Raw genomic sequence first — 26,959 nt, 5'->3', positions numbered from 1 at the left:
CTGCCCATTACTATTCTTCAAAGACAGATAATTCAAATATTAAGTCTTACCTGACCAGGTTCTGTTCCAGTAACAGTCAAGTCTTGGATGGATCTACGTCTCGGCTGCCCGTTGCCTTTTAAAAAATAAAAGAAGTAAAATACTGAAATCTACTTGAAGAGACAATAAGGGTTTAACTGCTACAGAAGAAAGTTGGAATCTGTTGCTCCTTGGATCTACACAAAATGTTTGTGAGAAAAATAAGTGAGTTTATTGCCAAAAAAAAAGAGTGAAAGAAAGATGTAAGGAGAAGAAGAGAAACAGCTATAGTATTTTAACTCAAAAGTTGCTGGCCTACAACAAAGTATGTCCTGATACAATAACCACTCCTACTACACGAAGAGCTGCTGAATTCTCTTCTACCATCTTCTGTCATGTGTTTAAACAGATGAATGCTTGGGGGCTGGGGCTGATGACGGCATCTATTTCAAGGGCCTTACGTTACAGTTTGTACAGCAAGACAGCTAGCAGGTTGTAAGCCATGACTGACTTTAACCAACAGCCGTACCTGTTTTGATTCAGGGCCTGAAAGGATGCTTAGGCTTGCATTTATTACACTGAGTCACACTTACCTAATCCCATTAGTCTTTGTCAGAATCTAGTAATTTATTATTTGTGAACAACAACTCTTAATTTCCTAGTGGAGATGAATGACTCTCATTCCATTCCCAAATACACAGCTTGCTGAAACGGGCTAGTGTGTTAATCCTGCTTCAGGAACTCCTATGCTAAAAATAATTTAATTAAAAATCAGTTTATGAAAGAACTCTACACATGTAAGTCTTCAGTAAAATGGAATGAATTAAACAACAGCTTCACTCAGCACTTTTACTTGGGAATAGGGCTGTTTATACAGTATCTTCTAAGATGAGAGATCAGCTGTCTAAAAGGAAACACCAAAATATTATAAGTAACAGCTGACAAAAAAGTCAAAATTCTTTTGACTCTGAAAGCTATATTATGTAATTTCTCAACTAGTGGGCAGCACTCAGATCTCGTACACTAATAACTGTGGCCTGATTAGAAGACAGAATTCATTCTTAAAATTTTGTATTTCCATAACCTTCAGTACGTTATTTTAAACCGATCAGCAATATATTTAGCATCTTAATCAAGGTGACCCTATTATTTTTTACATAAACTAAAAGGACCTTACAACAGAAGAATAATGTTTAATGCAATAATGCATGCAGTGAACAGAATAACTCAAATTTACAGCCACCTTGAAAGTATAACTCTTTTCTATTTAAAGCTATGTTTTATAATTCTTTGCATAATCTTAACTCAAATTTATTTCGAGTTTCATTTTATCCCAAGCTCCAACTTTCAATTAAATTTGACATAACAACAAACTGCACATTTACTGAATCAGGCACATTAAGACATTTCTGTGAAAACTTTTAATTATCCCTGTTTCCAGAGGACAAAATGGATCCCTACCATCATGACTAATAAGCAATTTCAGGCACATTTCATTCTACACAATCATTCTAAAATTAGCTTAGATGAGACAGGCTTGTAAAAGTGTCTGGAATTCTCTTTTCAGATTAGCAACATTTGTGAATCTGGGGAACCACCCAGCACAGTGTCTAAAAATCAGTACATCACCATTGCAATAACAACAAAAACAAGCTCCAATCTAGGTGAGGGAAGGCGGAAAGGGGAATAAAAGCTTTTAAGTAGGGTAAAGGAGAGCTGATAGTTAACAAATGCCTTAGAATGAGAAATCTTCAAGCTACAATATGAGTCAAAGCAAGCAATACTAGGTAATGCACTTTCATTAGCATAACCATGGCAGAAACCATCTGGCAAACAGTTCAGACAAAGCAAAAAAGGACTGCAATCAACAAATACTTGTTGCTCCAATATTAAGTTTTAAGTCATAATTTAGAAATATGAATGTAAAAAACATCAAGCTCCTATTATCGCAAATGAAAATTACTGGGTGTGTGCTCAGTAAATTTAGACTGATTTTGAATTTTCTGGTAACTAAACACTAATTCAGAAACCCACTAACTTTATACTTTTTCAGGGTTCTTTGAAATGTACATAACTATATTACACATGGCAGTATAAAGGAAAAAAGAAGTAGAAATGAGGGACAATATGATGTTAACAGATGCTTAATCAAGGAATATGAAACCTGTAAATGATGTCCTAAGTATTTTATTCTGTAACAAATTCTGGAACTTTCACGACTACGGGTAGGGAACAAATGATATTTTTAAGAATAACTTTTCTAAGTGAGAGCAACAAAAGGAATACACTATATCCCTAAGCCCCTCCCCCACCCAACAGGGTGGCTGGAATGGCAGCTGATAGGTCGATCATTTCTACCATACTAAAACAAAATCCATCTCTTCAAAAAGCTGCTCTTTTTAAGTACAACTGATTTCCTGAGCTGGTATTTGAAAGTCATCATTATAGAGTCCCTCCAGAGACTGCTGGATTGGGTCCCAGAGAGTAATTCTTGAGGTTTTTCTTATCGGTTTCCTTACCTTAACTACTTACATTTTTCTATGTTCCAACTTCCTGAAGACTCTCTTCATGTAAAAATCAACACATTTTCCTGGAGACATCTCTTAAATAAAATGTTGGAAATTCTGATATTCATAAGCTTTGAATATTAAAAATTATGGGACACTATCCTTATGTGTAAAATACATAAGATTTAAAAAATTCACACAGCACTGTACACTGCAGGATTATACTACTGCTTCATGGTAAACTGAATATGTAATTTAAAAATATATGTTAACTGACACTGCAGAAATACAAAGGATCATGAGCGATTACTACAAGCAACTCTGTGCCTATAAAATGGACAACCTGGAAGAAACGGGAAGAAATAGAAAATATAAACAGATCAATCACAAGCACTGAAATTGAAACTGTGAGTAAAAATCTTCCAACAAACAAAAGCCCAGGACCAGATGGCTTCACAGGCGAATTCTATCAAAAATTTAGAGAAGAGCTAACACCTATCCTTCTCAAACTCTTCCAAAATATAGCAGAGAGAGGAACACTCCCAAATTCATAGTGAGGCCACCACCACCCTGATACCAAAACCAGACAAAGATGTCACAAAAAAAACTACAGGCCAATATCGCCGATGAACATAGGTGCAAAAATCCTCAACAAAACACTAGCAAAGGGAATCCCTGGTGGCGTAAAAAACTAAAAATAGAACTACCGTATGACCCAAAAATCCCACTACTGGCGAATACCCTGAGAAAACCATAATTCAAAAAGAGTCATGTATCACAGTGTTCGTTGCAGCTCTATTTACAATATCCAGGACATGGAAGCACCCTAAGTGTCCATCGACAGATGAATGGATAAAGAAGATGTGGCACATATATACAATGGAATATTACTCAGCCATAAAAAGAAACAAAATTGAGTTATTTGTAGTGAGGTGGCTGGACCTAGAGTCTGTCATACAGAGTGAAGTAAGTCAGAAAGAGAAAAACAAATACTGTATGCTAACACATATATATGAAATCTGAAAATAAAAAAAGACGCTGAGGAACCTAGGGGCAGGACAGGAATAAAGACGCAGACATAGAGAATGGACTTGAGGACACGGGGAGGGGGATGGGTAAGCTGGGACAAAGTGAGTCACAAGAGGGAGGGGATATGAGGGTATAAGTATACATATAGCTGATTCACTTTGTTATAAACCAGAACCTAACACAACATTGTAAAGCAATTATACTCCAATAAAGATGTTAAAAAAATATACATATATATTAAAGTTGGCACAAGTTTCATACTCCTTTACTAGTTTTAACAGTTCTGGCTGGTTTCTTTTTTTTTTTTTTAAGATTTTTTTGATGTGGACCATTTTTAAAGTCTTTATTGAATTTGTTACAATACTGCTTCTGTTTTTTTTTTAATGTTTTGGTTTTTTGGCTGCGAGGCATGTGGGATCTTAGCTCCTCGACCAGAGATCGAACCTGCACCCCCTGCATTGGAAGGCCAAGTCTTAACCACTGGACTGCCAGGGAAGTACCTGGCTGGTTTTTTAGAATAAAGCCTCCTTTAGGGTGGGGGTTATTTCCCCCCTACCAAAGGAAAGCAATTATTATTGAGTTTTGCTTTCTAATAAACCTACTTTATTAGGTTAGAGTTCAATTATTTAAATTAAAAAAAGTGATCTTGGTAGACCACAATATGGTGCAAAGAGACTACCTAAATATTCACTGTTAGGTTAGACGCACTTCCCTATTTAATTAGCCACAAATATAGAATTCTGCTGAAGGTGCGGTGGCTACCCTTGGCAGAAGCAGGTATAGTATATCTCAGTAGAGCTCTCCTTGGGCCTCAGTGTCCCTAAATAAAGGTTTACAGCTGTTAATGACACTGTGTGCAAGGTAGGAACTTGAAGATCTAGAAAAGCTCAGTTCTTTCTATCTCATGGTCTCTTCATATTGGCGCTGCACTATTTAAAAAGGGGAAGAATTGCACTAATAATTTACGTACACACAGTTATAGGAATGTTTACAAACAGTACCTACTGGTTCTTGAACCAAATATAGTATTAGAAGGTTATATTTCCGTCCTGATGGAAAAAGCAAAGTGGTGCCCAGGTGTCTCTGCACAGCATCTCGGCCTCCAGCTGCCCAGCATTCTACAAGGTCCTCACCACTCCCCTCCACCCCTGGCCCCCCGACTTAAATTACCTAAGATATTTGAAACTTCTGAAGGAGGAAAACAACACATAGGTATTAGAAAGCTAATTACCCATTTACTTTCTGTTAAATATTATGTTTGGCCTTTTCCATATTCTACTTATTCTACTTAACTATATATTAACACTTACTTTTGGAAAATACCCAATATACAATAGAGCTAAATGTACCTGACTGAAATTAAAAGTGAATGAATAGTCATTAAAATTTTCTCAGTAAAGAGATCTAAATGCAGCTGAAATCATAAGGATTCGTAAAGTTTCTTTTCAGCTTCAAGAATATTATAAACAAGAAATATCAATTAAATTCAGGGACCTGGGCAAAAATATTTTATATATATTAACAAGATTGACTCAAAACATTTGCATATTCAATCTTCTTTATCAAATCCTTAAGAACAGTACATAAAAGAGAGTACATAATGCTCTTTGGTCAAAGCATTCTAAAATCCAAGTAAAAGAGCTGAATAAACAAAAATCCATGATCTTATTTAAGTCTTAAAGGACAAAAAAATAGAAACATTTAAAGCAATCCAATAATATGCCACCCATTCTCTTTTCTTCAAATAAAAGTAATACAAATTAAAATGTACTGGTTGAAAAGGAGAAAGGATTATGCTTTTAAAACTCCAAGTTTTAATGGAAAACATTTAAGAAAGCCTATTTCCTTTCCTGGAAGTCTTATAATATTCAATAAACAAATGCATTAGAAAACTACAGATCAAATGGTTTAAAGTCTGGGCAAGAGACTTCTACATTTACATTAACTTTGCTTAGGAAGCACACCATTATTGGGCAGGACCTTCTTCACAAATGAAGAGTTAGCAAAATGTCATACTCTATTGGTAATTTGCTCTTAATTATGTGTCTTGCTTGGTAAAAAGAAGCCAGATCAATCTATAGCCACTCTCTGTGGGCAGGGGAAAGTGGAAAGAACGGTTATCCATACCAAAGTTTGCCAATACCTCTTTAGAGCCACGGTCAAGGTAGAAGGGGTACAAAATATTGTGTAGTCTGATCCATAGGAAGTCCTGAGGTATTAGAGGTCCATTTCTGCACGACCTGAGAGACTGTTAAATTGATGAATATTGGTGTTAGCTGTAAGTTGCTTGTTCTTCCTCATTTGTTGGTGACAGAGTATATAATAGTGTTGAAAAGCAAGCAAAACACAAGATTTAAATTTGCTGACCCTATGACTAGGTTAGGCATTTTAGTCATTATAAAGATATATCAAAAAAAATCTTTAGAGTAATAGTGTGTATTTAAAAACTTTTAAGACTTGGTAAGGTTTTAAAAAATGCAAGAAACAACAAACGCTTCAGAAAAGATACATTTGTACACTGCCAATAAATACACATAAAAATTTATGTGATGCTTAAATGAGCACTCCTATTAAAAAGAGGCCGTTTATTCCAAGAGGTACATTAGACAGTATACTGCACTTGGCCAAAGGAAAATATTATTGAAACTACTTATCCAAAACAGATAAGATAAAAAGTACAGCTATATTTTAAAAAATGCTTACAAATGGGATCCAATGCTAATTAATGCCAGTTTGGATATATCAAGAAGTATCTGGAAATATAATCACAGGGCTTGTAGGAAAAACAACCTTGAGGGAAAAAATTCTAGAAGGTATTAAAAAATTGGAATTAAATTTCATCCTCCTTTACAATTAAAATGGCCATGTAAGACATTTGAGACATTCCCAAAGCATGGGTTATATCTTTATGTTTAATTTAAAAATATAACCTAAGAACAAATTAATGTTTAGCTTTTATGTCCAATTGTTTCAATTCCAGTGCTTGCATCCTTTTACTAAAGGAAGTGAAACTGATTAGGTTAATGTTTGAATATCTGGGAAAAAACCCAACAAGAATATTTAATAAAATGTATTACCGAATGACATTTCCATTTGAACAGCATTGTTACTCTGGCAATTAAGAGCAGAATTAAGCTTTTCTGACTCCGTAAGTATCCAATGTCATAAAAAAGGGTCTCCTGGCTGAAGAGCTCACCTACATTTAATATGAACCCTAATGAAGGGCAAGGCAGAATTATTCTAACTTCTCTGACTCAAACAAAACAAGAGAACATGGATGTAATTTGGCATCAGAAGATCTAGGATGGGATCCTGGCTGTGTGACTCTGGGAAAACCATTCAACATCATCAGATCTAAGATTTTCATCTGTAAAATGGCTATAATTTTATCTGATAACCTAGTTATAAGACTTACGAAGGTTAATTAAGATGATGTGCTTTAAACTACTTTATAGGCCACACAGCACATCTAACCAGGGTTTCTCAACCTTGGCACTGCTGACACTTCCGGCTGGATAATTCTTGGCTGTGGGAAGCTACCTGGGACATTGCAGAATGTGTAGCAGCATCCCTGGCTTCTGTCCACCATATGCCAGTAGCACCTATTAGTTCTGACAATGAAAAATGTTTCCAGATGTTGCCAAATGTCCCCTAGGGAGCAAATGCACCCTGGAGGAGAACCACTGAGACTATTATTCTTTCCCTTCTTCTCTCTCCCTTGTTAATCTTGTACACCATTGGCTATTTCACCCACTATGTGTGGGTGTATCTGTTCTTAATGCTTACCCATAAGACCGGATTATTGTGCCATCTGCCTCAATTTTCCTGATTCCCTCAAACGTTTAAGATAATCACAGCTCAGCAGTATGTATGTTTAAATGTTGCCACTTCTTCAGTCAGAATATTATTCCCTTAAACTTGGGACCTTTCAGTGTAGAGGTAAAATGACCCTAAGTACTTTGCTAATTTTGAAAGCAGCTCATGACTCAATAAATAAAATTACTATGTGAAGAAAGGGTTAACGGTATTCTCTGAATGGCAACAGTGAAAATTTTGTAAAGTAAACCACTTTGATAACTAGAATAAAAGTTAATTACTCTAGAAATAAAATGGTTTTGTATAGACAAAATGGCCCCTAAGAATTGTATAACTTATATTTTACACATATCTGTTATATACAAATTTTACATGTATCATAGTTCCTAGCTGCTGGAGCTCAATAATGGTTTGTTCACTTATATAATAGGCACATATTTACTAAACACTATGTGTGAGGCACTGAGCCAGATACTGCTGGTGCCATCAATAATTAATCACAAAGGAATGGTCTCTATCCTCATGTTTCAGTTTACTGGAGGAGAAAAGAACTACTAGGCATTCAGATATAATCCAATACTATGCTAAAAGCACAATCACAGGCAAAGGACAGTGTGCTGGAGCACTCACCTAACTACGCCCATGATTGTGTGGGGAAAACTATATTTCCCTGTCAAAATTTCAGGGGAAGAGGTGGAGGAAAACCTAAAGCAGAAGGGTAAATAAATGATGATTTTGATAACATATATTAACCAATACTGAAGGTCACATACGCCATTTAAGTTTCTATTGAAAATGGTGATTTAGATGCATCTGTGAAATGATCACCATAAGAAATAAAAGCAATTTGCCAATATGAGACATGGAGGTACCATGTGTGAGTTGGGTATAAAAACACGTAATTTGCAAGAAGAGTCTCCTGATAATACACAGGAATCAGAACTGACCATATTTCTTTGGCAGGATACCAAACAAAACAGCAAATCTCATTTAGTTTTACTTTATTTCTGTTTTCTAGGTTAGGGCAAAACGGTATTTAGCAACTCTTTTCTCAACTTCATATTTCTCTTGTTCCCAACAGAAAGAGGCTGGGATAGAATGCCTAGAGGGAGCCCCAAAGTAGTAACGAAGGAAGGAAAGGAGTGAAGGACAACAAATATTTTTAAAGGATTGTTTCCTCTTTCTGCTGGGTGCAAAAAAGGTCTGGGTTCAGCTCTTCCGCTCACTTAAAAGATGAGAGGAACTTGGCAGAATTCTGGACTGGTATTCTCCCTTCCGTGAAAACGTTCACTTTACCTTCTATTCTATCCTCGGTTTTGGAGATGTGAGGTTTCCTTCCAAGCCCACTTCAGTGTAGATAAACGTATACAGTTTTTAATCTGTCTCCCTAATGACTGCATGCAAGGTATCTATTTTCACATTCTATCAAATTGGAGCAAGAAGCATTTTTTAAGTACCAGGGATCATTATTCCAGTTCCACAGCTATTAGACCGACTCAGGTGGTCTATGATACCTGATATGACGATCTCAGGGACATCCAGAATGTTGCCAAATGAAGCAGTTTTACGGTGGCCCCGTTTAGGCTTGGAAAAGGCTGCAAAAACACATATATACAGTATACATGCAAACAACTACAAATAGTAATAGAAAACGATGAACAAAAACAGAATACTTTTCAAATAGTTATGTTAATAACACTTCATGCAGAATGGCATGCAGAACTATCTAACTTTTCATCCATGCTTAGAAAAGGCGTGATTAAGGAGCAAACAATTACCAATACAAGATGTTTCACATACTGGCTTTAATTAGCAGGAAAAAAAAAATAGGGCCGAGACAAACAAAGCTGCAGGGTAATGAGAAAGCTAGATTTCAAACATGTTCATAGAAATAATCTACCTAAGTGAAACCACTGAAGTGCAATGGGGGGGTCTAGGATGAAACTGAGAAGGAAAAGAGGAGTTAAAAAGAGATAAGCTGCCATATTTGTTTTAAATGAACAAACACAGGAATATATGTCCAATTAGGTGTTTCTTGAAGTGTGCTATAAAGTAAAATTCAGTGATTAAATGATAATTACTGAATCAAAGTATGAAATGTTTATGCTTTTATAATTGTAAATATTTAAACATACTTCTGGTAAACTGAATATTTATTGTAGTTTCCAAAGTTTAGGGTGTATTCCTTCTAAACCTGAAAAGTATTGAAAGGCTGGAAAATATGAACCTTTCAAAGTAAGACAGTTCACCAACGGATGTTCAACCATCTGTTTTACATTTAGGCAGAGAAAGGACAGGGTAATTCAAATGTGTGGTTATCTTTAATCTGGTGAAATAACACTTCTGTAAAGAATACTTATAAACCAGTACCTGACTAAAAAATTGACACGAGCAGATATAAAATTACTGTTATTACATTACAGCGCATTTCCTGTTTTAGGGTAGCAACCACTATTTGGCAGGTCTAACTTGAATGATATTCCTGAAATGAAAAAGGCTGCCGAAGTGTAAGCATGTGTTCCTGTGTACACTGTTCATTGGACACTACACTGCGACACCCCGACTCCACACAGAAACGCTTGTGACTCATGGAGGCCAGGAAAGCTCGACAGTGGCTGGTGACCTCCATTCAACTTGATCGTTTCTAAAGACCCATCTGTGTGGCAGAGACTCCTGGTCACCAGCGCAACAGAACCCCAACTTTACTCAGGACAGCAGTGCTCCTAGATAAAAGATTGCAGATCCTTCCTTCCCATGGAGCCACAGGGCTCTTCCTTCCCATCTGACACTATCACTATGGCCAATGACATCTACGTGGGAGTTGTTAGGAGGGACTTCTGGGAAAGCTCCTTAAAAAAGCCTGGGCATGAGCCCTTCCCCTAATTCTTGCTTCTTGATGCCAGGACTGTGGATGTGATGATTGGAACTGTAATAGCCATTATGGAGTACAAAGTAACCTTCAGGATGAAAGCCACACAATAGGGATTATGACACAGAAAGACAGAAGAAACCCAGTTACCTAATGATCATGGGGCCTACCTCCAGATTTGTTTGTGTGTGAAATATAAAGCTTATATGTTAAAGACACTGTTATTTTGGATATTCTGTAATATCTAACTGATTCTAATGCTAACTGATAAAATAAGTGATTAGTTGAAGACAAGTATAGTTAGGATGGTCCTCTGGACAACTTCTTTCTGAAAAGAGCTTCACACAAAATGAAAATATTCTATTTAGAAAAAAACCATAAAGACCTAAAAAAAAGAGGACAAAAACAAAAAACCAAACAAACAAAACCCAAAAACCTGGTTAGCTAAGTTAAAAAAAAAGTAGGCTAATACACTTGGAAATATACTTGTATACACATATGTGGTTAAAAGACTAGAGGTAAATACACAAAAATGTTGTTTATCTCTGAGTGGGACAATTATGGAAAACTAGTATTTTTATTTGTTTATATTTCCACATTTTCCACAATAGAAATGTATTTGTAATCAGTTCCTCTCCACCCCTGGGGGAATCAGAAAGAAAACAATTTAACCCAGCATTACTAAATGAACCTGGTTAGAAAAGGTTAGAAGTTCACTCAGGTAACAAAACATGTAATTATTTTTGTGCTGACCAGTCTTTCTTGACAAAATGGAATATAAATCTTTTTCAAGATCAAATAAAATTACTGTGATCTTTTATTTTACAATTAAAAGAATTAATCCTAAACTTAGCTACTTTTTGCCACTGAAAGTAGGAGCAGCGCAGCAGATAGTAAGGCCAAATTATATTTGGATCTGGAGTACATTTTCCTGCTAATTTCAAAACAAAACATTTGCTATTGCTTGAGTTCAGCACAAAATTATAGTAGAATCACCCAAAATCCTCCAAAACATCCTAGTTTTGGCAAAATTTCAATTTCTCACTTAGATTTTCAGCTTGTGTTTGAGCTGAATTACATTTGATAAAATCTGTAATTAGGAAGGTATATTTTATAATCCAAATAATTTTACAAATCATGCTTTCCTTATTTGGAATTTGAGACACTTTTTGCTAGAAGCATAGGAAGTATATTGTAAACTAACTTCCTACTTTAAAAAAAATTTAGGACACGCACAAAAAAAACCACTGACATTCCCACTACTGAAGCAATTGAAACTACCATTTTCACCCCTCTTTAGACTTTTATTTTCATTTTACCTGTGGTTGCAGCAATTCTGGCTTCTATTTCAGACATGTCAGCACTCATCCTCTTGCCTTCAGAGGTTGGGGGCAAGCTCTCCACACTGCTCCCACGAGAAGCTCCCAAGCTCAAACGTCCAGATTCGCTCTGTTAAAAATATAGGTCAATTTGAATCACTAAAGCTCTTTATATTTAAAAATCCTGGGCAGCCTAGAAGGAGGAATATACCAACTGGGATTCTTAGGGGTTCTGTTCTGAAAGAAATAGAAAGTTTTCAGGGAGAGGGAGCTGTAAGGCTGAGGGAGAACAAGCTGTAGATACTGGCCTTTAGGATACGCTGGTCACTAGAGCTGGGAGTTACATGCCCCAAATATTGGTTAACCTAAATGCATCGGACAAGATGAATAAAATCACTCCTTAAAATGTTTTAAAACCAGTAATAGCAAAAATATAATAAATCTGGATAATATGAAATGAGAGATCTAGAACAATTCCTTTAACTGGGGAAGGAATACGCATTTTACATTTGTAACCATCAACCGTTCAAGTTAGGGATCACTGTAAGGCGGGAGTTGCACAGGTGGCAAACGCAGCAATCATCAGAAGAGGAAATGATTTGACTGGTAGTGAATTCCAGGAGAAAATCATTACACATCTCTACTCTTAAGCTTGCCTGTCTGTTTCAGGAACAAGACTCAGGACTTATATAGAGGAAGAGGACAAACAATTAACTTGTTAGTATAACGCTCATGACTACTGGTTAGGTTACCAAAAGATTTTACTTTTTGTTACTTTAGTAACAAAACAAACCTGTTGTTTTGCCTGGTTTTTCAACAATTTTGATTCTAAGCGTTTAATGGTATCATTTGTGGCCGGAACTTGCTCCATATTAGTGTCGCTTTTATTACTGGTATTTGTAGAAGTGATGTCCATGAATGAGCCTAGGAAAGCAGAAACATTTATGACTACAGGTTGGGAATAATACAAAATGCTTCATTCAATAAGATGCAACTTAAATTCTTTTCTAAACTAGCAAGACATAAATAGAAATAAAATTGAAGACTTTTCAAGCTGATGAAGATACCCAAACAAACCCATTTTAAATGAAATTTAAGGATAGCACAAAAAGGGAACCAAAACGCCTGGTCTTCAAATAGTCAAGGATGACTTTAAGATTCTTAGCCTGAGCTAGTAGAATGGAGTGGCTATTAATCAAGATGGGGAAGACCACGGGAGGAATGACTTTGAAGTGAGCTCAGTTAGGAAATGGTAATTTTGAGTTCCTAGTAGATATCAAGCAAGTAGTTGGATATATGAGTGTGGAGTTCAGGTCTGGGATGGAGCAAAACATTGGCAAATACATCGTATACAAAGCCATGACACTGGATGAGATTACCAAGGAATGAATTTAGATAGATAAGCAAAGAGCCGAATAACTGAGCCTTGAGCACTCTCACGTTTATAGGTTGGGAAGATGAGGAGTAAACAGCATAGAAAAACATGAGAACAAGTGACCAGGGATGTAAGATGAAACCCAGGCTGGTATGGTATCCTAGAGATCAAGTCAAAGTGCTGAAAGAAGTAGAGACTAATGAACTGTGTCAAAGGCTGCTGAGAATCAAAAAAGATGAGAACTGAAAAATCATTCATTTAGATTTTAGTAGTGTGAAAATAACTGGTGATCTTGACAAGAGCAATTCTGGAGTAGTGGTATAATACAAGACTGAATGGAGTGGGCACAAGTGAGAATGGAAAGAGAGAAGCTAGAGAAATACAGACTACAGCAGTCCCCCCCTTATCCTGGGGGATACACTCCAAGATCCCCAGTTGATGCCTGCAAACTTGGATAGTACTGAACCCTCATATACTGTGTTTTCTCTTATACATATATAACTATGATAAAGGTTAATTTATAAATTAGGCACAGTAAGAGATTAACAACAGTAGCTAACAATAAAATAGAACAATTATAATATACCATAATAAAAGTTACACGAATGTGGTCTCTCAAATTGTACTACCTTATTGTACAAATTTAATACCTTTTCCATCTAACTAAGCACTTATCCTGCACCGTGACTGTAACTTCTGCAGTTTGAGGTGTAACAGCAAAACTAGCACAAATTTCTTTTTCCTTTGTCACAATTTCACAGATAGAAGTTCTTACTGCTGATCTTGGCAACCTCAGCATATGATTTTTTTTTTTTTCTTTCCTTATTAAAGTTGAGAACTTTCACCTTTTCACTTAGAGGAGGCACTTTATGGCTTCTCTTTGACATATCCGAATTGCCAGCATCACTACTCTTGTGCTTTGGGGCCATTATTAAATAAAATAAGGGTCCCTTGAACACAAGCACTGTGATACCTCGACAGTTGATCTGACAACCAAGAGAGAAGGATACACTGAACAAAGGGATGATTTCATGTCCCAGGCGGGATGGAGCGAAATTTCATCATGCTACTCAAGATGGCTGCAACTTAAAACTTATGAATTATTTAGTTCTGGAATTTTCCACTTCTGGACCACAGTTGACCAGGGGTAACTGAAATCACAGAAAGTGAAACCGTGGACAATAGGGGACTACTGTATATATGCTCTGGGAATGATCCCAGCAGAAAGGCTAAAACTGATGATGCAAGAGACAGGGAAGAATTGCTAGGAAGGGCAGATGGGATCTGCCGCACAAAGGAGACAGGCTTGCCTTTGGCTAGGAGCATGGATAGTTCAGCCACAGAACAGAAGAGAGTGCAGAGTAGAGGGGCAGATAGAGGCAGTGGGGAGAGTGGGCTGGGGGAGCTTTTTTTAAAAAACATTTATTTATTTATTTGGCTGTGCCGGGTCTTAGTTGTGGCATGTGGGATCTTTTGTTGCTGCGCTTGGGCTTATCTCTAGTTGTGGCATGCAGGCTCAGTAGCTGCAGCACGTGGGCTCTCTAGGTGTGGCTCTTGGGCTCTAGAGCGCGCAGGCTTAGTTGCCCCACGGCATGTGGGATCTTAGTTCCCCGAAAGAACCCGCATCCCCTGCATTGGAAGGTGGATTCTTAACCACTGGTCCACCAGGGAAGTCCCTCTACTATCTTTTTTGATGACCACAAACTATGGAGCTGAGGAACTCCTGAACTAAAACACAGCTTCTTAAATAAGAGTCTCTGTAGATTGTTCTACAAAGACCAAAAAGTAGGGTGTTCACGATAAAGGAAATACGTTGTTTTATATATATATGTATGTATGTGTGTATATATATACATGACATATATATGTTTATATATATGATATATATATTTACAATATATATATATTTACAATAATTTCTGATACTATTTGATCTAGCAGTATCTAAGAACTATTTTTCAAATAAAGAATGACATTCACAGCAATATAATATCCAATCTTTTTATATATAACTGCGTAAGAATTTCAAGACTTGGAAACAGGTCTTCAGCAACTCTTTAATCTGGGTACCTGCATGAAGAATGGTGCACCTGGAAATTCAAATTGAAGTCAATCTGCAATTAAAATGCGAATGAGGACATCATTCATTGCTTCTTGATTATAACTTCATGGGAATAGAGACACAAAAATTTAGGTTATTACTGTTCTACTCTATCCATTTACCTGTACTGGTGGCAGAGTTGCTCTGTCCTTCATCTGAATACTGGCACGGGTATTGTAACGGCTCATCTGCTCCTGGAAAGTACTATATATATAAAAAGTAAACAACAATTTAAACTTTCTTTAATACAAATTAAATCTTGTGAAAACTAACTTAAAAGGTACATTTTAATTACTTCCTTTTTGAGATTTGAATGTAGCAAAAATTGCTGCTTTATTTTCACTAAGGGATACACTGAATTTGTAAATACCTAAGGTTTTGATTTCATAAAGACAATAATGTGCTACTCTTCTGAATTTCAACTATTATCAATGCCATGTATCTACCTACATATCTATTAGATAGATAGTCTAGATAGTCTAGATAGTCTTAAAGAAAACTGCCAATATTCCTCTAGAGGAACATATGAAATACAGTAGTATTATTCCTCATAATTAAATGAAACATATTTATGTTCTCACAGCAGTGATGTAAACCTCCAAATTGTTGAAATGACTTAGTCTGACAACTGAAACGGTATGCCATAATTTGTTAGAACCTATAGTTTAAATATCAAGGATTATGAATGTCCCTCTATGAACTAGAGATAAAATACTGGATATATTTGTCAGGTGAAAATTAGAATTTCGGGAAAAAAAGGAAGGTTTTCTTCTCAAATTAGACAAAGCACATAAAAGCACAGTTAAAACGTGAACAATTTATGTAACCCGAAGTTTTAAGGTATCTGAGCTCTCTTCTTATGAACGTATCTTCAGGTCCTAGAATTCTATATATAGCTAGTATCCAAATATGCAGTTAAGCTTTAATCAGATTAGTTCAAGCTGGTTTGCCTAAGTTATTTTCATTAGAATGAAAAAACTAAAATTTTGGCCATTTAGGAAGTTACTTAATCTATATTTAAAGAGATTGAAAGATTCTTCTACTTAGCAAATTGTTCTGAAATTAGGCACTTTCATAAGTACATAAACTTTTTAAAGTCAAGGTACCACTCGATAGATTTGTTAGTGCGCCAAAAACCAGAGGCCTAAAATTATTCAAATAATTCTAAGTGTTTGATTTATAGATTAGGAAATTCTAATAATCATTTAAAACGATCCTTCTAAATTCCAAAATTCTACAGAGCCTAGAAGAAAGTTTAACTTTTTAATGGCAAATGAAAAGCTGAAAATATGCAATGAAAAACCAAAAGGTAAAAATTACTTAGATAAATGTGTCTGGGAATGAAACCTCTCTACTGCGCTACATAAATGACTGCTTGATAAAGATCTCTACTAAAGAAAATTTAAAACTTAGCAAGTATTAGAGCCATAAAATACCCAAGTCCTGTAAAGGCTTTAGAGATCACCTAATTCAACTTCCCTCACATTACAGATAAGGCAACAGGCCCAGAAACAAACACATCTGTCCACTAAGTTGAGCAGAAGGAAAAAGCACGTCCAGAAATCTAGTCTTGCCATCTTTCAATTATAAAGAACTAGTTCTTTTTTTTTTTTTCCAAAAGAATGTTTCCTCCTCTGATTATATGAGTAAAGAACACCCATTCTAACATGGAAAATACAGATAAGTATGAAGCAAAAAAAGAACAATACTGTCCCTTTACTTTAAAACCCCATTAAAAGTCAGTATATATAAAATTCCCTTAAACCCAAAGCCCCTCAAAAGAAGGATTATACCCGCATCAAGTGAGTCATTATTTTCACAATTTCCTCCATTGAAGGGCGCTGAGAAGGATCTTTAGACCAACAACGAGTCATCAGGCTCTCAATGGGCTTAGGTAAATTTTTGATCAGTGGTGGTCGAGTACCTACAATTGAAAATTAGAGGAGGGGAGAAAAGAATGTATTTACTCAAAGAATGGTGTAATTTTTTTTAAAATATGCATTTCTGAAGTGTTACTTATTTTACAGATCTTGTAATTTAAGATTTTTTTAGGAGGACTAAAAGTACCTTTTTTTTTGTCCTTTGGATTAACATTATATTTTCATAAAACAGAAGCTACATCTTTTGAGAAGCCAAATTAAAATTTTATATACATTATGACTGAAAGTTAATAATATTTCATTTGCTATAAATACTCTTTTAACAAATAATAATGGCTTAATGTGTATTTTAAGAATAAAATGGTGGCTTGAGATAATCTTATTTGAACTATATTTTCAGATTTATTGTAACAATTTCAAATGTGTTTGACAAATCATGTTCCATATGTCAAAAGTCATCAACTATGGTGTTATACTCACTGACCTCCAAATGGCTCTTTTGTGGGAGACAGGTCTTAGGATTGCTGTGAATCAATCATTTCACAAGCTGAAAACTGCCAACTTTTGTGTAATTAACAAGACTGTAATATCATTAGTAAGGTCCCTAACTTAAATAAGGCCTCAAGTATAATGAAATCTTTGTAAATTTATCAATTAATAACTTAGTTCTTTTATTCCTTACTTCATGGACATTCAATTATTTACTGACAACTGACAGAAAAAGAAAACAAACTGTCCTGTTCAAAGCTCTAGCATTCTCTACAATGACAAGAAAGGTAGTACAATGAAAGGTAGCATAGGAAACTGGTAAACACATTTGAGATTACTCAGATTACTGCCTGACATGTCTATGAATGATCAAAATAGTGAGGCATATATTTATTTCTATCACATGTGGAACAGTGTGTTAAAAATGCCATTAATCAGAATAATTACAATCAAGCGATAGAAATTAAACAACAGAGAGTGATGTTAAAAGTTAGAAGGTTAAGCAATTTCCCTTCATGAAAAGTTTATTTTCCCAAAGCAGCTGGGAAGTAACTTGATTAATAAGGATATATTCTAATATCATGAGTGGTCAGAAACATTGTAACTACAGGTATAAAAGGAATAGGATGGATGAAAGGACACTGTGTCCATAAATCAATATAACTTAAAAATATGGGCATTTGAGCCAGAAAGATCCAGATTTAAATCCCAGCAACACCACTTACTAATCTTGTGACCTCAGTCAAGTTATTTAACTGCTCTAGGTCTCAGTTCCCTAATGTGTAAAACTGTAAAGTGAGGCAATAATAGTACTCGCCTCATAAGAATGAATGAGAAGATAAAAAGAAGTGCTCTGTGAAGCACTTTGTGTTCTGCCTTTACGAATAGCTTAAGTAACAACACTTATTACAGTAAGTCCCCTACATATGAACCTTCAACTTGCGAAGTTTCAAAGATATGAACGTGCGTTCCATCAACGTCAGGTGTGAAATTGCAGCTTGCCCTCCGTCTCCTATTGCTGACGATCCCTCAGCTCTACCATCTCCCACCTCCTCTCCTTCCTCCAGTCAGTAACTCTTCTTGCCTGTTCACTTGATGCCAGCCCCTGCATACCCGCTGTTGTACTGTACTACGGTACTTTTCAAGATACTGTACTGTAAGGTTTAGAATGTTTTCTCTACTTTTTGTGTTTTTTATGTATTATTTGTGTGAAAAGTGTTATAAACCTATTATAGTACAGTACTACATAGCTGACTGTGTTAGTTGGGTACCTAGGATAACTTTGTTGGACTTATGAACAAATTGGACTTAAGAACGTGCTCTCAGAATGTAACTCGTTCGTATGTAGGGGACTTACTGTATTATGCTTTGCTTTCTCTTCTCAATGAGACACTTGCTTCCTAAGGAGAAAAAGGCAATAGCTCCCTAATTATCTGAACCATGTGAGAGATTTTAATTTAATCTTTAAATTTTATTTTTTCCAAGAGAGTCCAGTCCAGTGCTTCTCTGTCCCCTCTAGAGAGCCAACCGAGATAGTTGGCTCTGGCTGTCTACTGATGGCCTTTCCCTAATGAGCACAGCCAGCAAACCTTCTCAGCTTTGTGCAAAGCCAGGACTGCTCCCAGCCCTTGCCCGTTTTTAGAGTAGGGGGGAGGGCTGGAGACTGGTAATAAGAAATTGTATATTTTAATATTAGGGATAAATGGTCTTCTTTGGGGGAGAAACAATTTCCAAATAGGAATAAAATATATAAAATATATTGAAGAAAAAATTTTCACAAACCATTATGAACAGCCCACATGATACGGAAAGCTGGGCCACCAATTTCATCAAAGGGTTTCCGACGTGTTATCACTTCCCAGAGGATAATACCCCAGCTGAAGACATCACATTTTTCACTGTAATTGCTACCTAGAAAAAACAGGTAGTAAAGTTTCAAGACTTTTTCCCACATGACTAACAGAAGCAACTGCTTTCATAAATTTTAAGAATGAGCATCATGTACAAAAACAAGAGAATGCCCCATGTAGAGCTGAGAAATTACTCTTTCTGAAGACCTCAAGTCTTTGCAATAAATACATTTTTAAAAGGAGTTAAGTATTAATAATGCACTAAAAAATCCACTTTAGAAAGCTGGTCATTTTTTACCTTCTCATCAAGAAACACAGACCTTATCTTTTATTTATTTAGACTTATATTTTCTCTGGGGCAAAGTATAAAACATTTGTACACTCCTTTCTATAATTTCTTAATCTTAAATGTTCTTCTCCCATTCTCTTGATGCTACTATCAAAGCAGAAAAAATTTCTAATCTAGTGTTAAGATTTTCTTTTCAAAATATCTGGTGAGATAAAATTATTAATTTACAAACTTAAAAATAAGTTGTAAGCAGGAAAAACTATGAATACAAATTTACAGTAAGCAGATTATGCAGCAAAAGTTATATGATTACTAAGTTGGCTGGTGAATCAGCACAATTAAATAGCCAAACAAACCCCCCAAACCCACGAACAACCCACTATAACAGTGACCAATTATTACAGCAAGAGCTATGCGTGTACTTTACAAAGAGCACTAGGCAGTGCACTGTAAGAGTTACAATGACTTTACAATCTGATTTGGGCTACAGGTGTTGACATCTTTCAGAAATGAAGAGATCTACATAGGCTAACAGTCTGAGCTTTGTTGCTCTAAACAATTAACAGCAACTTTTATTTCTTGGTTCTTTTGTATAAACAAATCTTTCCGCTCTCCATACTACAGTAATAACTGTGTTATTTTAACTCAAAGAAAGACACATGAAATAAACAAATAATTTTAAAACAATGCCAATTATATGCATTCTGTATACAAACTTGAAAACAGGCGGCATTATTTAATTTTATATAATTTAACACTTGCTTGTCCACTAACTTTTTAACTGAATTTTGTGGCAAAATAGCTCCACTCAAGTGACCAGCTGCATAGCAATTTTTTTTCTCTTGGTGGCTAAAAACAAAGAACAAAAAATTTTAAATTCATCAAAAATAAGTCAAAATCAGAATCTGATTACTAAATGTTTCTGAATTTTATGGGCTTTCATACTTCCTAACATATGAATCACACATCTTGAGTTCAACTTTTCTCATTTAAAAGATAAGTTGATGTTTTTATATAGAAACCTCATATGCAATTTATGGACCACTCTTTTAGAACTTCAGTAAGACACAGAGACGTAAAACAAAGTAGGCATAAGCTTATCCTTTACTTAAGGTCCTTAGTATCTTTACTTGTGGTCCTTGCATTCTTTCTAAGGCATGCTCATTTAAACTTTAAACTGCTAATTCTTAATCGCTAGGAAACCAACACAAAGCACAGTAGATCCTCATTATTCCCAGTACTGTTCTACAAAGTTGCTGTGAACCTTGAATTAGTGAACACTGAATCATCTGTTCCTCAGGGAATTACAGGGTTGGGCTCCTATACTGATCAGTTGACATTTTTGTCAACTGATCAATACATAACCTTGTTTTATGTGTGTTTCTGTTCAAAACACCTCATTTAATATAAATTGTTGATTCATTAATACTGAACTCATGGCCAACAGCACTGTAATTCATGCCTGAATGAAGATTAGTTAGCACATGTATTTTCTCTGTAAGACACATCACAGCCTTCTGATACTTAGGAACACCAGAAAGCACTTCAATATTACTCGTAGAGGCCATTTTAAATGGTGACATCATCAACACAAAGCACAAAAAAAGGAAAAAAATAAGGCACTAAATACATCACAGAAGTGATAAAATATAAGAACTGATACAACAGGGCAGAGCATTGCCTTGTTTGACCTCAGCTGGGAAGGTGTGTGTTGGGTGACTAAATTTTTCCCTGCTTTGTTCATGCCTGTGAATAACTATGAAAGAATTATGAGTACTGATTTTAGGATACAAGTAGGCAATTTTGCAGTTATGGAACCTGAGAATGAGGATCAACCGTACATATGCTTGAACTTCATAGAGGGTGCTAGACAACTTAAATCTTGCTGTGAGACTCAAGATCTAAGGCTATATTTATTTAATACCTCCTTAGACTTTAGTATATATCTTATAATTATATACTATGCAGAAATAAAACCATGGAAACAGGGCAAAGCCATAAACACACTGGATTTACATGGAGTAATAAGGCAGATTATCAGTCACATCATGCTTTTGCCATTTTACCTTCAAAAACTTCAGGTGCCATCCAAGCAGCACTCCCCTTATTATTGGTCATGTGTGTCTGAATGTCACAGGCTGTACCAAAATCACAGATTTTTAAAACTGTCCCCCCTGCAACCAGCAGCAAGCTGTTTTAAAAAATAAAAGGTTATAAGACCAATATTTGATTCTGCAATAAGAGACATTTGTGGAAACAGAAAAGGTTAAGCAAAATGTCATCATTCAACTTCCGTGAAATGTTACCCACTCACCTATAACAGCTTAATAATACAGAGGAATATCAGCAAAAATTGACCTTAACCTAGTTCTCTTAGGGAGACTGCTAGACCCAAATTTTGATGTCTCCATTTCTATCTCCATAATTTTTCGTGACTATGCTTCTCTGTGGGCCAAAATAAAACATGGGGTTTAAAAAACATCTAGCAAGTGAACATTATGGTGTCCTGAAATGGGAGTGGATGTATATCAATACTTTCATAAATTGTTCACCCCCTATACTTAACCTTAACCAGTGTTTTTCAAGCTACAGGCAGAAACCTAGTCACAAAATTCTAGATCACAGATCTGGAAACCTACATCACAAAACCAATTCAGTAGACTATGACAGCATTTAAAAAATAAAATAGAAAATATCAAAGTGCATCACAACTACTAAGATTAAACACTGTTTCAGGGAAGTTCAGTTTCAGTTCTATATACATTAATAGGTACACACGATAGACTGTGAAGTATTTCTTACTGTGGATGATGGTCCTGAAGTTTGCAAACCTGCTTTGCTCACCTGCTTTGCAGTGAGCAGAAATGAGTCTTTAGCTTAACACAGCAAGACTGTTTAGCTGTTCACTGACCCTATTTCCTTTCTTCTCTGGGTACATTTCTTAGCCTTCTGAGCAATTACGTATGGCTATATGACAATTCTAGTCAATAGAATGTGACGTACTTCACCTCCGAGCCCGGCCCATATGAACTCTCACATATATAAACTCCTTTTCCTTTCCCCATATGTCACTGAAGGCACAGGATTCTGAACTACAAGACAGAAGGAATCTGGGATCCTGACCCACCATGTGCATCAGGAACATTCACTTTGGACTTTACGAGCAAAACCCACAAACTTTGTACTTTAAGCCATGAGACTTCAGGGCTTATATAACAGCATCACTGTAACCAATATGAGAAATGGTATTGAAATGGGTGTTGCTATAACAAAAATCTAACATATTTGGTGTTGGTTTAGCAGTAGGCAGCAAGAACACTGAAAGTGGAAGCTGGAAAGAGAGAGATCCATGTAATGACGTGGCAAAACATTTGGTAAAATTTGTCTCCTGTGATGATTTGTGGCTTTAAAGGACTGGAAAAGCTGACTTCTTCGACTCCAAACAGCAGGAAATAAGATTCACAAAGGCCCATTAAGACAGCATTGCAGCAAAGAACAAATTAAGAGAAAAGTACTTCCCATCTCAGCTTCATGACTTCAAGGTGCCTCCATTTAGTTGAGAAAAGGCACTGAGGCCGGGAATCCAATAAACCAGGCTCAAGATTTTGTCTAAGAAAGAACTGTGGTAGTATTAGTCACAGGCACATGGAACTGACTGGAACCTGGGGGATCAAAAGCCCGCGTCTGAGGAAATTATACTGCCAACGGAACCACAGGCCTGGAATAAAGACGCTTCTGACTGTCGTACAATGCCCTCAGACCCCAGATGTGCAGAAGCAGGAAGCAGCCTATAAAAGCTGGACAGCTTCTGAGGAGAGTATATGGCCCAACACCTACTCCTGACACTGCTACAGAGAATGCACAAGGAGAAGCCTACTAAAGGGTGAAGCTAGGAGTCACAAGCAATGGAAAAAGGAGCTCCTCTCCTAGGGCAGGATCAGAGTCTGATCAAAAGACAAACCTCTCACAACTCCAGGGCAGAGGGACCAGAAAATGCAGGACTTCATTGCTACAGACCAGTAGCTGCTGTATGTTTCTGTTGTTTCCTTTTCCCAATGGAGCCTTTTACTGATGGGCCTCTCTTCTACTGTTTTGTGTGTGTGTACGTGTGCTGGGAGGTGTGAGGTGGGGGGTGACAGATAACTTTTCTTTCTAATTCATTTGTTTCCAGACCGTGAGGAGCTGCATCTAGACCTGCTGGAGAGGACTACACAGCATCCTGAGATCCTGGACTGTGAGCCAGGTGGTGACTGCAAGATGTTTAACTGGCAAAGGGCAGTAAGTAGTTCTACTTGTGTGGTAAGAGTAGTAGAAAACACATGCAGATGTGGCTGGGACTGACCAGCTGCTCACCAAATCCATCCCTTCTTCCTCTGGAGAACAGAAGACATTTCCCAACCTCTCTTGCAGGTAGGTGTGGCTAAGATTGAGTTGTGGCCACTGGTATGTGGGTAGAAGGGACAGGGGTCACTCCATGGGTCTGGCTCCACAAACCTCTCATCCATCAGCTTCATTCTCTTTACCTGCTGGCTGAATGCAGAGGTCCCCAAAGTCCTGGAGGATGGCAGAAGTACAAGATGGAGGGAGCCTAACTAGGCCCTTGAATGACCATATGGAAGGTCATCTGTCAAACAGGAATATGTTTTGGATTTCACCTGAGTCAGAAATAAATTTCTGCTGTGATAAGCCTCATGTTGGCTATAGCAGCCAGTGTTAAAACAACTACTATACTCAGCTATCAGAGTCTCTTAGGGAACTGGTACTCATAGTCTTAGGTTTTCCATATCCCAATGCAATTTGGTACTCCTTTAAGAACTGAAATATATAAAGCAGTCTGAAAGTGCAAAAAGAACCATGAACATAAAAGATAATTTTTATTAGCTTATTATTAAAAATTAATTATACATTTAAAAATGTAAATCACTCTCTACATCATTACCTAAAAGGCTTATAGGCATGTGGGTTATTCTGCAAACCAGTAGAAACAATTCTTTATTTTGAATCCCTTCCAACCATCTTCTCTTAAATGCAAAAGAGGTACTACTGTTTTATATAGCCAACGTTTATTTTAATGTATGTTTACTGATTTTATTTCACTATTCCTTCTTGAATCTTATGCTCACGTTATGTAATCATTTTCTTTCTTCCCCAAACACCTTTAATGAAGGTCTACTTACAATAAATTCACTCAGGTTTTGTTTCACTATATCTTAAATGTAATTTAGGGCAGGTACACAATTCTGAGTAGAGAGCTATTTTTTCTCAGCTCTGTGAAGTTATGATTCCAGTCCTCTAGCTTCCATTGTTGGTGTTGAAAAGTATACTTCGGTCTAACTGTCAGTCCTTTGCAGGTAATCGCTTCGCTGATTGAAAAATCTCCCGTTTTTGCTGTTCTGTAGCCTCATTATGGTGCGTCGTAGGGGAGATTTCTTTTCATTTATCCTGCTTAGAATTCATATCTTTTATTTGGAAAATTCCTGGCTAACCCCTCTTGAAATAGTCTCTCCCCATCCTATTTTCTTTTATTGGAATTCTAATTCTATGCTGTTAGTCCTCCCTTTCCTTCTCTCCATGTTCCTTAACCTATCATTTTTTTCATTTATTTGTCTGTGTTGCATTCTGGGTAACTGCAGATATATCTTACAGCTCACTGAATCTCTTGTCACCTATTTCATATCTGCCATTTAAAAATTTTAATTATTTCTAAATGTTTTATTTAGTTCTTTTGGTCATGTTGATAGTTTTCATTCCTTGCACATTTTAATTCCTTCATTTCTGTAAATAATTTGAGCATATATATTTTATCCTCCATATTTGATAATTCCAAATATCTGGAGTCTTACTATTTGACGGCTTTATTCCACTTTGTGTTTTTTATGCTGACTTTTACTCATGGTAACTTGCATCTTTATGGGTGTGGTAATTTTTACTGTGGCTTCATATTTGATTGATCTTAATCTGGAAAAATCCTAAAGACCTGAATTGAAAGTATATGACTTTCAAATAGTTTCAGTCACCCTGAATGCCCTGAGACACCACCAATCCCAAAGCACTTTTAACCTGTCCTGTTGGGATATTTTTGATTGGGCAAGTAGAGCAGATTCAAACTCACAACAGCATGAGGGGAGACTCTCAGTTAAAAAAATAAAAGCTTGTCTAGTCAGAAAACGGTTCTTTTTTTCTAGTCAACTTTTCTTTTAGTTCTTCCGTCCAAGATACTGAACTTAGGCAGAGGTCTCAGTTCTGCTCCCTCACCTGGTGCACAACAAAGGGTCTGCATCCCGTTAAACAGAAGCCGTTAAAATTTGGGCCTCTACATTCTAGATACTGGCAGAGGCTCACAGGAGAGCCCTTGGCTTCCCACTCAGGGTTCAGTTCTCTCCATCTTTTGGCTTAATGATTCCCTTATTTTCTTCTAAGATCACCTATGCATGTAAAAGGATGTTTGTTGTAATGTGTAGCATCTCTGGGTGCTTGCTGTAGGATGTTTTTTCAGTTTATCTGGTTTGCCATATTGCTGGAGTGTCAAAATTCTTATCATGTGAGTATAAGAGTCCAAGCTATCCCTGTGAGCACCCACAGGATGTTAGATTTTAAATGCATACATATCATGGCTTAAATTTCATGTGCTTCTCAAAATAAGGTATGTAATTTTGCCAATATAGTAGTGTATGCTGGGATAAGTGGCAGGGAGCCAACAGAGCCCCGGGTTAAAGCCAGCACATCTCCCTAGACCAACATTTTTACTCAACTGTAAGTATCTTTAACACCCTAACACTGACTTCAAAACAAATTGCATTAACACAGGAAGTCAAATGCAAAATTCTTACGCAACTTTCCTTAAGAAGGCTTTTTAAGCTCTGTCCCTACTCTCAGACTTACTCAGGTTATATACATCATAACTTTGTTCTGGGGGGTGGGGGGGTATGGAGGAAAGCTGAGAAGCTCCAATTTAGGAATTTAGGGCCTTACAGGGCCTGACAAAAATGTCAACTGATTCGGTAGCATGGTATTTTCTAAAAACAGCTCAATAAATTAAATCTTCCCCGTCTAAAACTGCCCATCAGGCCAAGAAGAGTTTCTATTTTAATAACTCACTTTACTTAAGAGGTAGTAAGTAATATTATTTATCCATTAAAAATAAAGAGGTAAATATCTGTATATAGTAATATGAAAAAAAAGTCCCAGTAAGTGAAAAAAGCAACATTATGTATAGTGTAATCTATGCATGCTTAAAAAACAAAACAGTGCTTATCTCTGAGGATTGGAAATGGGAGGTAGAAAAGACTTACTTTACATTTTTAAAAATAACAACATATACATAATTAAAGAAAGTAAAGTAAAAATGAACAATACAGAAGAAAGAAAACAACTATCCTTTTTTTTTTTTTTTTTTTTCGGTACACGGGCCTCTCAC

At 36.3% G+C, this 26,959-nt stretch overlaps 1 protein-coding gene across 2 annotated transcripts in view; it reads right to left on the bottom strand.

Annotated features, from left to right (window-relative positions):
* Window positions 1-26,959, bottom strand: part of MAP3K7 (mitogen-activated protein kinase kinase kinase 7) — a 65,625-nt gene that overhangs the window by 17,328 nt on the left and 21,338 nt on the right. The window contains exons 6-13 of one of the 2 annotated variants that reach the window (XM_024731814.1): window positions 21,609-21,733; window positions 19,186-19,314; window positions 16,828-16,958; window positions 15,157-15,238; window positions 12,352-12,482; window positions 11,559-11,688; window positions 8,885-8,965; window positions 51-115 (exon numbers count right to left, since the gene is read on the bottom strand). In XM_024731814.1, the coding sequence (XP_024587582.1) occupies window positions 51-115; window positions 8,885-8,965; window positions 11,559-11,688; window positions 12,352-12,482; window positions 15,157-15,238; window positions 16,828-16,958; window positions 19,186-19,314; window positions 21,609-21,733 (874 nt within the window). The remainder of the gene's footprint in view (window positions 1-50; window positions 116-8,884; window positions 8,966-11,558; window positions 11,689-12,351; window positions 12,483-15,156; window positions 15,239-16,827; window positions 16,959-19,185; window positions 19,315-21,608; window positions 21,734-26,959) is intronic. The other variant, XM_024731816.1, reaches the window with a different exon arrangement.

Source organism: Neophocaena asiaeorientalis, unplaced genomic scaffold (genome assembly GCF_003031525.2).
Source record: "Neophocaena asiaeorientalis asiaeorientalis breed wild unplaced genomic scaffold, Neophocaena_asiaeorientalis_V1.1 scaffold232, whole genome shotgun sequence".
Taxonomy (NCBI): domain Eukaryota; kingdom Metazoa; phylum Chordata; class Mammalia; order Artiodactyla; family Phocoenidae; genus Neophocaena; species Neophocaena asiaeorientalis.
Note: the sequence above shows the minus strand (reverse complement) of the source record. Positions and strands in the feature narration are given on the sequence as shown.